The sequence below is a fragment of the Strix uralensis genome, chromosome 4 (genome assembly GCF_047716275.1).
Source record: "Strix uralensis isolate ZFMK-TIS-50842 chromosome 4, bStrUra1, whole genome shotgun sequence".
NCBI lineage: Eukaryota > Metazoa > Chordata > Aves > Strigiformes > Strigidae > Strix > Strix uralensis.
Window position 1 is genome coordinate 29,693,048 of NC_133975.1, and position 14,267 is coordinate 29,707,314.

At 40.6% G+C, this 14,267-nt stretch overlaps 1 protein-coding gene across 1 annotated transcript; it reads left to right on the forward strand.

Annotated features, from left to right (window-relative positions):
- Window positions 1–2,171: 2,171 nt before the first annotated feature.
- NIPAL1 (NIPA like domain containing 1) lies at window positions 2,172–13,927 on the forward strand. The gene is made up of 6 exons (XM_074865059.1): window positions 2,172–2,463; window positions 6,213–6,479; window positions 7,553–7,609; window positions 8,048–8,138; window positions 9,909–10,069; window positions 10,214–13,927. The coding sequence occupies exons 1-6, from the start codon at window positions 2,172–2,174 to the stop codon at window positions 10,813–10,815; spliced, it is 1,470 nt and encodes a 489-aa protein (XP_074721160.1). The 3' UTR covers window positions 10,816–13,927.
- The last annotated feature ends 340 nt before the right edge of the window (window positions 13,928–14,267 follow it).

Here is a 14,267-nt window from a genome sequence, read left to right on the forward strand (position 1 = left end):
AAGTCCCATGCACTACCACTAAACCATGTCCCTAAGCACCTCATCTACACATCTTTTAAATACCTCCAGGGATGGTGACGCCACCACTTCCCTAGGCAGCCTGCTCCAACACTTGACAACACTGTTGGTGAAGAAATTTTTCCTAATATCCAATTGAAACCTTCCCCGGCACAATTTGAGGCTGTTTCCTCTCGTCCTATCACTTGTTACTTGGGAGAAGAGACCAACACCCACCTCACTACAACCTCCTTTTAGGTAACTGTAGAAAGCGATGAGGTCTCCCCTCAGTCTCCTTTTCTCCAGGCTAAACAACCCCAGTTTCCTCAACCGCTCCTCATAAGACTTGTGCTTTAGACCCTTCACCAGCTTTGTTGCCCTTCTTTGGACACACTCCAGCACCTCAATGTCTTTCTTGTAGTGAGGGGCCCAAAACTGAACACAGTATTCGAGGTGTGGCCTCACCAGTGCCGAGTACAGGGGGATGATCCTTTCTGTAGTCCTGCTGGCCGCACTATTTCTGATACAAGCCAGGATGCTCTTGGCCTTCTTGGACACCTGAGCACACTGCTGGTCATATTCAGCGAGTCGTCGACCAATCTGGATCTCATATTGAATATTTTATTCATTAATTAAAAAGACTTTGATGTCCGTAGTCTGCTAAATGAGTTGGCCGGTACAGAGGCAGATCTGCAGAAGTGTTAACCGCATTGTTTCTCAGTATTCTTGTTCTAGGTATCACACCACAGTGAAGCCCTGACCAGCTGTGTCAGGGGAAGAGGTGGTCTTTGGCAGCTGTCCCTCTCACACCCTCTCTGCTGCTTCCGCAGGCCCTTGTGGATGTTGCCACCTCCCTTCTGCTCTGCAGATCTGCCAGCTGAGTCACTTGCAAGCTTGACATTTCATGTGCTTCAGTCAAATTGCAGGAAGCTGGAAAAATTGACACATTTTGACAGAAACAGGGGTGTGAACACTCAGAGTTGAGGGATCTGAGGGAGCACAGAACAAAAATAGTTGGGAGCAGACTGCAGACATGTATCTGTCCATATACATACTTTTATCCTATGGGCATGCTTACGTTGTGCAAGAAGATGGAAGTTTCAGATTGTGCTTTAAGATTTTAATTTAACTGTTTAAAATACTATTTTAAATTATTGCTCTTTTGTAGCAGGAACCTATGCTTTAGAAACATGAAGGCAGAGAAGTCAAACTCTTTTTTTAATGCAGCCTGCACATGATTCAGGCCACCTTCCATAGAAGTTCTTATAGTGTAGACATTGTAAAGGTAAAGTGGATAGGTAACTAAACGACAAAAACGAATGCAATGCTCTTTTTCTCCCAACATTCAGAGAGCTGGTTATGTTAAAAAGTAAATACGGGGCGAGGGAAGAGACTAAGATATTGAAACTGTTCTCTTGTTTTAACCCCAGGACTGCAAAGTCAAAGATGCCCAAGGCAGGGAAAATAGAATTGTTTTACTGACCCTGCCACCGTATTTCACCAGTCTGCACCTGAGCTAAAACTTTCAAAAACAAAGTGATTAATTCAGGTGCTGTGCTCCAAAGCATGGTTATAACTTGGCAAGTCCCAGTGCTGCTCTGTGGAGGTGTGTTACATTCGCAGCTCAGTTTGGCTCCAGTTTGCGAAGTTCTTGTGCATGCTAAAGGTCCTCAAACTATCCCAGGAAGTTTGCTGGGCAATGCTAGGTTAGCATGTAAGGGTTTATTAAGCCATACATTCTGTGTTTCATGTTAAAAACAAGGGCTTAGACTAGACCTTGAAACTATTGATTGGGTAATAACGATAATTATTTCTTGTGACACCCTGGAGCCTGTTCAACCACAGGGAGTCATCTCTGGGCAAGTATGACCAGATGCTGCCCTAGTGCTCTGCAGCTGGGATAGCCTGGCCAGGGGATCCCCGCCTGCCCGCAAAGGCAGTGGCCAAAGCTAGCGCTGGCCGCCCATCGCACGCTTTATACTGTTGCACATGAAAACCGCTCACCTCTTCTCCCAGGTGTGAAAGGGAGGCAAATGAAATCTGTAAAAACTTCCAGTAGACACAAATACCTCCTAGGTACCCCAGGAGAGAGCTCCTTCCTTTGGATTCAGTGTTCAGGTGGGGTGGCTGAAGTCCCCAGGTGGGAACTGGCACTTTATAACGATTTATACGAAATGAAACCCGTCCGGGATCACTCCTGGAGCCCTGCCTGCCCGTTCCCCCTCAGGACGCGCCGACGGGCGCGGCGGGGATGGCACCGCCACCGCCACCTCCGGCTGCCGGGCCGGGCCGGGCCGGGCCGGGGGCCGCGGGGCGGGCGAGCGGGGCGCGCCCAGGTGCGCCGGGACGTGCCCGACCGGGCGGAGCCGCCACCGCCGCCCGCGACGCTGCGGAGACCGTGGAGGGGGCGGCCCGCAGCCATGGGGCACCGGGAGGCGCTGCCCGCCCACCGGCCCTGCCGCACGGGTCAGTGTCGGGGCCAGGGCCGGGGCCTGCGCGGGCGCGGAGGGGGTCGGGGGCGCGGCGCTGGGCGGGGAGGGCGCGCGGGGGTGAGCGGCAATGGGCGGAGGTGAGGGCGCGCCGCGGTAGCCCCCTGGCAGCCCCCGCGCCCGCACCGCCGGAGCGGCTGTCGTGCCGCCTGCGTGCCTAAGACTGTGCTCAGCCGTAACCTCATGCTGTTGTTTTCCGAGGAGTGGGGCGCTGCCGGCGCCGGGGGGGCTCCTGCGCGTCTCCTCCCGCGGCTGGCTCGTGTCTAATGCCTCTTTTCAGCATCTTTTGTGCATTTTTATGAATGGGGGTGTACCGGGGCACAAACCCTTGCTGCTTCTCGGTACATCCACTTTTGGCCCCAGTAGCGAGGCCTTGGCAAAAGTGGGCTTGGTATCTCCCGGGTGGTGGAGAAGGGCATTTCATGTTACTGCCAGGTGTGAGCTCATTCGTGCACGCAATAAAAATGGTCAAATTATGTGTCTAATCAAAGCAAACAGTTTTCCAGATGAGTTAGGAGCAGTATCTTCAGTGGCAGGATAAAAGCTAAGCTGGCTGTCACTAATGAACTGCAGGGTTTTGCAGGACTTCAAAACAATAGCAAGTTAAACGTGCTACAAGGAGCATGTAGTACCAGGCTGGCTGATTTACCTGACTCGGATAGAGAATATTTAGGTGTTTGAAAAAACATTTTCGGATTTAGCTGAATTGTAAAAACACTTTAGAAGTTACGAGAGTGGCCACCTGAACTCAGACTGGTTTCCTGTTGCTGTCAGCCTTGAGTCAGAGCTCAGAGAGTTTATTTCTGCAACAAAAGGTTCTGCTGACAGGTTCATGTTTGTTGACGTTTGGAAGTGGGAGGTGAAACTAGCTTAGCTACAGAAACTGGGTGCTGAGCAAACCAGGTGGCCTCAGAGATTTGTCTCCTTCCTCAGTCCTTCCAAGTAATCTTCAGAATGGTCACAGTGGGCAATAAAGTAATAGTAATTTCTGGATCAGCCTTCTCTTCCCAGCTCTCAGGTGGTTCTTCGATCAGTGGAGTGACATACCACTTTACATGCAAGTGGAACAAATTACGTGTTTTTTAAAACTGGAAGAAGCTGCTCAGAACAATAAACAAGAGATCACAACCATTCAGAATTACTCTTCTCAGCTGGCAGACAAGCCAGGCGAAAAATCCAACCTCTCTTTGTAAATGTGAGCAGAGATTGTATTTCAGAAAGGAGAGAAACATGCTGTGGCAGTCACTGAGTGACTTACTACAGATGGCATGATTAAATTTTCATTATTCAATGTTGTAAAGTCTGCTGGGGAATGGAAAACTTAAGAATCAGTAGAAAAAGTAGCAGTAGTGTCATATGGAAGGGAATTAGCCTGCCATTCATCCCCAGTTAAATGAAAGTACACCATTCACAAGAAGGGAGAGAAGAGTGCTATTTTCTTCACTGTAGAAACCCAGCACACTGATAGAAAGCTGCCTTTACCACTGCGGGTAGCTAAAAGACCACCGTTACCAGGAGTTTTTATCTTCATGCATTCTTTTAATTAAAGGCAAGAAATATTGTTGCTTCTCACACAAAGCCTGTAGTAACTGAGTGGCGGTGGTACAACCATCACCAATCTGATGGTTTAGCATCATTATAAGGTATTGAGAGCTAAGGGATTTCATTCACTAGCAACCCCTCCTCTTTTTTGCCTTGGCCTGATACGTGTTTAAGAGAAACATTTGTGCTTGAAGGACTTCTCTGTCATTTTCTTTTGTAATTTAATAATTATGTCAAAACTTGAGTCTATGTAAAATATTCTTCTAAGACTATGCCAATACTTTAGAATTTTAAAATACTTTCAGATAGAGACGCAAATTCCATTTCTTTTACATTATCAAGTTGGAACTTCTAGTAATGATAAGATGGCAGAATACCATCTATCCTACATACTATGCAAAAGTAATTTCATGTAGATGTAAATTCTTTGAGATTTTAATCTTCATCTGCGGGATATGGACATACCCATCTCCTGGGACAATTTTTACAAAGTCTGTCTTAGCAGTACAAAACAACTCTTGTTACATAGAAACTCTCTTGGCAAACAAGGAAATGTGATTGCACAGCCTGAAAATCCAATAAACTTCCTGTAGTATGTTTGTTATACAGTATGGCCCAGGAAAACTGGGAGCAGATACTTATTCTAGTTCCTTACTTGTAAAGGGTGGTATCTCCCAGTGTTAGTATCAGTATTGTCAGCTGCAAATTAAGATAGGCTGTCAAATTTCATATAATTTTTAATACTTTTGATATTTTAAATATTCCTTCCTAAACAGTATTAGATTAATTATCCAAGGCTGCTTGTTGTTGATTGTGCAGTGAAATACTTTTGACAGAATGTTAGTATTTCCAGAGTTTAGGTATGAACAGACACAGAGGCACATACTTTTCTGCCCAGTTTCCAAGTGTTTGTTTCAGCTGGGGAAAAAAAAAAAAAAAAGTGAGTGTATTACTGATGGTATCACTCAGCAGGATGAATCCTTCATGTGTCATTTTAATTACAGGGGAAACATGGAAAGCAAAATTATTTGTTGTATCCAGTGCTTTATATGAATCACAATGGACTGAGTTTTTGTACCTCTGCATGAGCTGTTTTATATTTTAACATGTCTTCACAGTAAAACCTTTCTTTCCAAAAAAGGTTGTCCTTAAAACCTCTTCCAGCCTGGTTTCTTTGATCCATGCTGTTTGTGTCGTTCAGTCTACCATGAGAAGCTGTGAAACTTCTGCCTAGACTGCTGTAAACCCTGCTGCAGCATTGCTGCCTGGCCCCTGCTTCCCCATGCAAAATAACGACTCCTTTTGTTCCTGGAAATGCAATACCTCTTCCTCCTTTAAAAACACGTCTAGGCTGATGGCAAATGACATCGTTCCCACAGTCTGTCATCGTAGTGATGTTGATAAGGCTTGGCTGGCAGAGGGTGTGAAGCTTCAGTCTTAGCTCAGGATCACCCAGCTCGGCAGCTGTATCGCAGGGATAGCCAGGGGGACGGTCCCTTGCAGGCTGTTCTCTTCCTCCAGCTAGGGCTTGTTGAAGTTAGCTGAGAATTACTGTGAGGTGTAATGAGGCCTCTCCACCTCAAAATTTTACTAGTGGTTAAAGAAGATCTGGCTCACACAGCAGTCTCTGAACAATTTTAATAAAACATGTTGTTGCCCATATGCAGCAAGAGTTTGCTCCCTATATAGATATTTTTTCCTTCTATTTTTTTATTTGTTTTTTCCAAATCTCAGCATCAAATATAAAATCAGAAGCCTGAAAGAGTGGCAGACTTACTCTAGCTGGCAAATTCTGAAATCATGGATTTTGCTATATGTTTGGTGGTCTCTGCACAACACAAAAGAATCCTTTCTTCTTGAGGTTTCAGGTTAGCTTTTACAATTTCAAGTTGAATTTTACATCAAAGGTAATATTTTATTGTTACATTCCTTGGTATTGCCTTAATCACTTGACTGAGTCAATGTAGTGCAAAATATATATAAGGCATTCACCTGTGAATTACAAGGGTGGGTCATGGCCTGGGGCAGCACTGTGTATGTTATGTGGATTTTGTGAGTTATTTGTATGGTCAGAAGTGATAAGTGCTCTGGGAAGACATGAAACGCAGTGAGCAGGGTGAGGACGGGGTTCTTCAGAGCTGTGCCTGGTTTGTGAATCACTTGCCCTCCTTTTTCTCCTCCCAGGTGCTGTGCTCTCTTTTCCTTGCCATGACTCCTGCCAAGCATGGTGCCAGATCATCAATGTGTCTGAATCGCGCTCTTCTCTCCTCACCGCTATGGACAGGACTCTCAATGAAACAAACCAAAGCATTTCAACACCTGCTGGAAGCAAATACCGGCTTTATGTTGGCTTGGCTTTGGCGATAGGTTCCAGTATCTTTATTGGTTCTAGTTTCATACTGAAGAAGAAAGGACTTCTGAAACTGGCAGACAAAGGAGTCCCCCGAGCTGGTAAGTGATGGTGCCTGCCTTGTTCCTGCTGGGGACAGAAATGCCTCTTACAATGTGGCAAAATCAAGGTTTGAGTCACAGATCACACATTTAAAACTGTCAGAGTTGAAAACTGTCATACTTTAACAGTGATCAGAAGTCCCATCTTGGCTAGGAAGGGAAATACAGTATTATTTCTCTCTGTGTGATTACAGGGACTGGAATTTCAGAATTCCTAGGGCTATGGGGGCAGAGGTGGGTATTAAATCTACTAAGCTGGTGGTATTTCCTCCCTGACAGCAGTTAGATACCAAATAAAATTCTCCATTCATCTTACCCTTTAAAATGCCTTTTTCTCTCTTTTTTCCATCTTTTTTTCCCCTGATCTGAGACGGAAAGTCTTAAGAGGGAAACTAAGGGTTTTTTTAAAAAAAAAGGTAGTGCAATGAGTTGTAGAAAGGGTACTTACTATGCAAGTTTCTACAGTTAGTACAACTATTCTTTCATCAAAGTCAACAGATGAATAGCTAGAAAAAGACCCATTGGACTAATGTCATCATTCCTTTGCATGGATTTAAATATATAGCATTAGCAGGTTTTCTTTTGTTTGTTGTGTTTATTGCAATATACTGTTCCAGAGAATTTGGTTATTTGAAATGAATGTGTTACTGAATGTTCAATATACTTATATTTTATGGCAAAAAAATTCATGCATGCAGTGGCATTTTTATTTCTAATTTCTTTCAATTTAAATTATAAGCAGAGCCAAAATGCATCTGACTGTGTATGAATATATTGGATCTGACCTGGGAAAGCACTTTGAAGCATTTCTTAAGCTTATCAACAATCTTCATGGACATTTTACTTTTGCTTGGAACTTTCCCTTTAGTCAAATACCATTTTTCAGAAGTCCAATCCACAAAGCAGTAGAGTGATTAATAAAAATGTCAGTCAAAATCAAACAAAATATTCTTCACATCACATCCAGATAAGATGCTCTTTCAGTACTTTGTATGACTAGAGGCAAATGTGAAGCTGTAGTTTAGTTTATTATTATAATAATGTGATCTCTTCTCTTATTTTTCCACTTTCAGGACAGGGTGGATATTCTTATCTGAAGGAGTGGCTTTGGTGGGCTGGATTGCTTTCAAGTAGGTCGCCTCTTTCCTTTCAGCCTATATGTAAATGCTACATAAAGCAGTTTTTTGAAAAATAGATTTATTCCGTGATTTTTCACTCCTCTCACTTAAAAGAAATGTCTTTGCAATCACCTTTGTGACAGAAGCCATTCTGATATCCCATCTCTCAAGTATTCTGTTTGCTCCTTACAGAACAGCCTTTTCTTTAATATCCAGTCAAAAGCAATGGGATTGAATCAGTCCAACTTCTAGGAGTACTTAGGGGAAAAATATTTAACTTCCTTCAGCCTTTATTATGTCCAGAGGAGGTTAGATAATTTTGGAAGGAAAGTTTGCATATATAGTGTAGCTAAAAGATTCTGGTTTATATTTGCTATCATACAAGATATTGATATTCCTTTTATTCCTCTCCCCCACCTCAACCTGATAGAAATGTTCTTTCTTCTGCAGTGGGATTAGGAGAAGCTGCAAACTTTGCTGCCTATGCCTTTGCGCCTGCCACTTTAGTTACCCCCTTGGGTGCACTGAGTGTTCTCGTAAGGTTAGTACAAACTGGGAACAAACCTTGATGAATGAAACATGCGCTGTGTGAGGGGAAAGTACTGTCTTTGCCTGAAAGCAGAGAATTTTAGTAAGAAAACTAAAAAGCAATATATGGGCAAAAAATGCTTTTTGTTCCTCAGTGGAAAGATCCCTTTCTTATTTAGAACTGAATTTGCTGAGTAGAGGGAGTAAGAAGTCTTGTTCCAAAGACTAATATATGCTTTCCCAACAGCCTTCCACCTATATTATAAAGTATTTTTTATCAGCATATACCAGGTATACTGCTGATGCACAGTGGTGGAAGGCTGTAAATTATCTCTTCCTAGAGAACTGAAGCTTTCTTAAAAAGCCTTATCCTGTTCTTCAGTTGTGAAAAAACTTCAAAAGAAAATACATTTCCCCATTAAAATGTTTACAAAATAATTTCTTTTTTATAGGAGCATAATTTCATATTAAGACAAACTTAGTAAGCGTTTTGGGCTTGTTTGGTCTTTTCCAAGTCCTGGAAACAAGGCAAAGAAAATGTTAACTTTTTTTAAATCTACAGTTAAAATTTGTGGTTCTTTTGAAATATGAATGCCCTTCAAACGCTCATTTCCAATGTATGAAGAAATTAATAATTTCCGAGTACTTAAGCACATACATTAATATGGCTATCACAGAAGCAGAAGAGACATGGATTACACTTACAACAAACATTCTGGGAAATAATTTATTAGCAAAATGGAATGACTGTATTTTAAATCTAAAAGTATTATTTTTAAGACCTGAGTATACTATATGAAACACTGTGTTTAAAAACAAACCTGGGCCATGTATTTTATTATTTTTTAGGATGCTTGCAGTAATCTAACTGCTAGAAATGCAGCCGTTCTGTCATAGTAAAATCAGTGTAAGTCTGTGACCTACAGATGTGCTGGGATCAGCGTGCAGGTAGATGCAGACTAACTGGCTGCCTGGCTGCTGCTTCACAAAACAGCCTGAGTTTTAACGTTCTCTCCTTTGATGTGGATAGCAATCTTTTCAATTTTCATGAAACAGAGAGGTCATGAGAACTTAATGTCAATGAGCTCGTTACCCTTGTGCGAAAAAATGGCTGTAATGTGATCAGTAGGTTGAAAAACTATTTGTGAACGTGTCCACACACTATTAAGCCTGTGTCTAAGGTTGTGCTCTAGCTGGCTGGTCATGTGCCTTGTGCTGTGGTCTCATTTGGGCCATGTTACTTACTATTCTTAGGTAAATCTTGAACCCCTTGGAAAGCCTGGGGTCAGTCCTCTTAAAAGGGGAGACATGCCTTCTCTGTGGTTTTGGGGGAGTCCTGGCAAGCCAGGCAGAAACTGTGCCTGGGTGGGAGAGCCCAAGGAGGGATGAGGAACAGTTTCCAAAACTTATGTGCATTGATTCTAATCAGAAATTAAGTGCTTTAAACCATTTTTGGAAGAAAAGAACAGTCGATCTACAGGTGTGTGAGAGTGCATACCCCTGACCCAGGCAATCAGTAATGAGAAGTTCCTTGAGCAATTCAGACCCTTTACAACCTGGAGGGGAGGAATCAGGCTGCTAACCCCCCCTAAAACCTGAACTGACCTTCTTGGTCCTGACCAACCTTCTTGCAAAACTCCTTTAAATTTGATTGTTTCAGGCTGGTTTCCCATATATCAAAATTCAAAAGAGTTTTTGAATTACTATCATGTTACACAGACAGATTTTGAATGTCTCACATGGCTAGTGGAGCTGAACCTTTTATTTCTATTTTGCCAAACAGTGCTATATTGTCATCCTATTTTTTAAATGAGAAACTGAATATTCATGGAAAGCTGGGCTGTGTACTGAGCATTTTGGGGTCAACAGTCATGGTTATTCATGCCCCTGAGGAGGCAGAGGTCACCTCGCTAGATGAGATGGAAGGAAAGCTGCAAGATCCAGGTCTGTATGCAATTGCAATGAACTTGTGCTACAGTTCATAGAGAAGTGTTCAGGACACTGAATGACTTTTAGCATGTACTAAGGATGTAATCTGGTATTTTCTCTCATGCACATTACTCTTCTTCCGTTTCCTCTTTCTTACAGTGTTTGTTACATTTGCTGTTCTCCTAACAGTTGTTGCCCTCGTGCTGATTGTTATTGTGGCTCCAAGGAGAGGTCAGACAAATATACTGATCTACATTTTAATTTGCTCACTCATTGGTGCCTTCTCTGTCTCATCTGTGAAAGGCCTGGGCATTGCCATTAAACAAATGCTGGAGCAGAAGCCAGTTTATCGACATCCATTGGTTTACATTTTGGTGGGCATCTTAGTGCTTTCAGTCAGCACTCAGATCAACTATCTCAACAAAGCATTGGATGTGTTCAATACATCTCTAGTGACACCCATTTATTATGTGTGTTTTACCACAACGGTTGTGACATGCTCCATCATCCTGTTCAAGGAGTGGAGTAGTATGGACCCAGGTGATATCATTGGAACCCTGAGCGGATTCTGCAGTATCATCATTGGCATTTTTCTATTGCACGCTTTCAAAAATACTAACATCACCTGGAGTCAGTTGATGTCCACTGTTGCCAAAGAACCATCATTACACCATGAATATGAAACTTGTCACACTTCACTGGAGAGCATGGAAGACCCAGCTTTGGCATATGAGGAGGACAATGTTTTATTCAGTCAATGAAACTCTCAAGTGACATTTGTCATTGAAGTATCATGAATTGCAGATTCAGTCCACCTGTGTCTACCAGAATGCTCTTCTTTTCTGCAATCCTCTGGAAACCTCTGTAAGGCCTGTTGAGTGTGGGCCACTCCTCTGTGTGCCAGCTGTTGGTAGTAATGAATGAAAATGTTCAATAATTAACATGACAGACAGAAACCTCATGGTGATTGTATGTTAAGCAGTGAAAAACCTTGTCCTTTTTTATGCAGCATCTCCTATTGGAGAATTTTAGCAGAAAAGAATGGCCTTTGTAAGATATGTTTACAAAGAGCAATTTTCCCATCATGATAAAAGATAATCTTTGCTGAAGTGACAAGCACTCTGCTTTTATCTTAGTGATGGCTTTAATATTTCAGGCTTTCTTTATATTTTTATAATTTTTTGTCAAGCAAACTTGTAAATACTCTCTACATGAAGGATATTCATTGGAGATATAGTACGAAGAAATCAGTGTTTAATCCTTTTAGCTTTTAATATAAAATTTTATGCAAGATTTTTTGACTTTTGATCACCTACCAATGAACCTTGAATAGACATCACCAGAATAATTTATGAAATACGGTTCTTGGTAACCAGTCTCTTTCAGAATCCACTTTTAACAGCAAAGTCTTAGCTCTTCTATCCAAAGAATCCTGAATGGATTGCGAATCACTGAACGTGCATGTACCTTTTTAATTCAAAGCTATGACCAAGTTACATTTTAAGAAAAAGTAAATTCATTAGAGGCCTGGAAACAGTTGCTGTTGGCTTAAAAAATGACATAAGATGAAAGAATAAAGTATTCAAAGGCAGATGAAAACCAGAATGTGCAATTAAGAATTTCCACTCTGTTTTATACTACTTTGAGGCTTAAGAAGGGACTTCACTTATTTCCATACTTCTTCCTAATATTGCCATCTATTCATCAAAACCCATTTAAGCTTTTCAAATTTTTTTTCATTTTCCAGAAAGTTATCATTGTTTCTTAATAGCAAAACAGCCCTGTTATTTTATATTCCGTTATAAAAGTAAAATCCATTTCCAATCCATGTGCTATTTCCAGAAATACTAGGTAAATAAATGGCTGTAAACAAAGCTTGAGAAACATCAAAACATCTTTTGTTTTAGTTTGGCCTTTTCATCTAAAAATGACTATTCACCTCTATTAGATGTTTTAGCTATTAATCTACCATAGGCCTTGAAGATTAGTATCTGTTCCACAGTATGCTCCTCAGTTGTGGTCACTGATCTTTATCTGACAAAAACAGCTTGCACAGTCCATGGTTTACTCATTACAATCCCCATTCCTGCCACTTCATGAGCAAGAAAGTAGCTTCAGCAATCAGATGTGTGGGTCGTGATGAGCTCATCAGAAAGGTAGTATTTCCAATTCTTGGGTTTTTAAGTGTGAGTCCAGAACCTTTGCCAGAGGATGCTAGCATTTCAGCAATTAAAAACTGATTTTAATGAGCTGGGATTTATATGCCAGGCAGAACCTCCTCATGAAACAGGCTGTGTATTCTCTAACGTTCAAAGAGTGTCGTGAAAGTGGACACTTCAGATGGATAGCAAATTGTTCTGTGAAAGAAAGCTCATAATTTGTCTGTAAGAACAAAATGGTTGCTGCTGATATTTTGATATTTCATACATGTTTGTGTTGTGCACAGTTTCAGTACTTCCTTTTTGAAAGACAGTAATGAAACATCTCACTTTTAATTATGCTTACTTTTAATCATGATTATTTTCAGTGATGCTTTAGATGCTATTAAAAACTAGAAAATAACACTAGGGATACTAGATTAAAGTTATTTCTAAATTTTAAGCACCTTTTTTTCACTTGTCTAGGTTTGTAGTTGACATACCTACAGGAAGAGGTAGAAATTGTATCAGTCAGCTGTACTTTTTTTCTAAACTCTAATTTTTACAGTGAAAAGCACATCTGAAAAATGTGATACCAAAGGTTCTTCTGCTTACAGTACTTTTTAAAATCTTGCAGGTGATCTTGCCGATGTAAGTAGAAGCCCAGAAGATGCCATTAGGCAGTGGGTATTCAGGTTATCACCTGTGATTACCTAATTTGAGAATACATTCAATAGTGCAGGAGGTGGCAGCAATGTTATCCCAGCAAAAGAGACATTTTCACAAAAAATGTACTTGCCTTGAAAATATAATGACCATGTGTAGAGCTTTGGAATATTTTTCAGCTTCCCAAGTGATGATACTTGCATTAGTTCTTTGCTGTTAAAATGCATGTGTTAGAAAAGCTTCAGAGAGGAAAATATATAAACCAGCTTTCATTACTTCTTATTAATGAATATTTTGGCTTAGAGAAATACTTCTTAGGGAATACTTTGGCTTTATCAGCCAGATTCAAGCCACAAAATCTTTATAGTTAAAAACAGGTAATACAAATAATAAAAAAAAGACTAAAGGTGGCGTTTTCATTACAGTTTGCCTTTTACCAAAAGCTTGTATTGCTTTTCACTGTGAATTACTCATACAGTTTAAAGAATAACTGAAGAAAATATTGATTGACCCTAAAAGGAGAAAAAGAAGTCCTTTTTCATGACACATGGCCCCTCTATTTGCTTATACAGTCATCACTGTGGTGTGACCAAATGAGTTATTTGTACGAAAAAGCAACCAGTCCAATTCTTGAATGGATGTGTGTTGGCAGTTTTTAAAGACACATAGTAATACTTTCTTTGAGAAGTCTCTCGACTCCTTTTATACCAAGCCTGGACTCTTTTTGTACTAACTCTTGGCAGTGAATTAACTTGTACCAAGCAAAAATTCTGTATATTCTACTGGACCTGCATATCTGCTTTTATACATAAATAACATCTACTAGGAAATTAATGTTATTTTCTTACAATGTCAGAAAACCAAGTTAATGCTTATTTTCATCATGTACAGGAAGTCTATCATGTTAAGTAGTAAATTATTGATTAACTTTTTGTATAAAAAACATTTTCTATGAGAGATGTTATTTTTGAAAGTGTATTTAGTTATTAATTTGGAATATTAATTTTTAGTGAAATTATGCTAATATTTCTCTTGTAATAAATGATTTGTGGATTATGTACTAAATGATCTGTGTTTTTTAAACAAGGGATAAAAAGGAGTGTAATTTGTCTTTCTGGTAAGCATTTAAACACTATCTATCTGATAAATTCAAAGAGAATAATCCTGGTTTTAGCAGCTGGTCCTACGCACATGTAAGTGGATTTTAGATGAAGAAGGTCTGACTGATGTCCTTGTAGTTCATGTGCATCTGACTTGATCATGACCCTCTATTAATAACTTTGACTTCTACTAGTTTTTCTGATAAGAAAGAAAATTTTCTACTCCCCTAGAAAAGCCACGTGTGAAACTACTATATATTCACCTTGAGCTTAAAAGTCCATGATGTTATGATGGAACTGAAGGAAAAA

Coding starts and splice junctions, on each gene's coding strand:
- NIPAL1 (XM_074865059.1), top strand. CDS start 2,172: ATGAAACCCGTCCGGGATCACTCCTGGAGCCCTGCCTGCCCGTTCCCC. Junction 7,610..8,047: donor GTGGGCTGGATTGCTTTCAA/GTAGGTCGCCTC, acceptor TTTCTTCTGCAG/TGGGATTAGGAGAAGCTGCA. Junction 8,139..9,908: donor GCACTGAGTGTTCTCGTAAG/GTTAGTACAAAC, acceptor TTTGCCAAACAG/TGCTATATTGTCATCCTATT.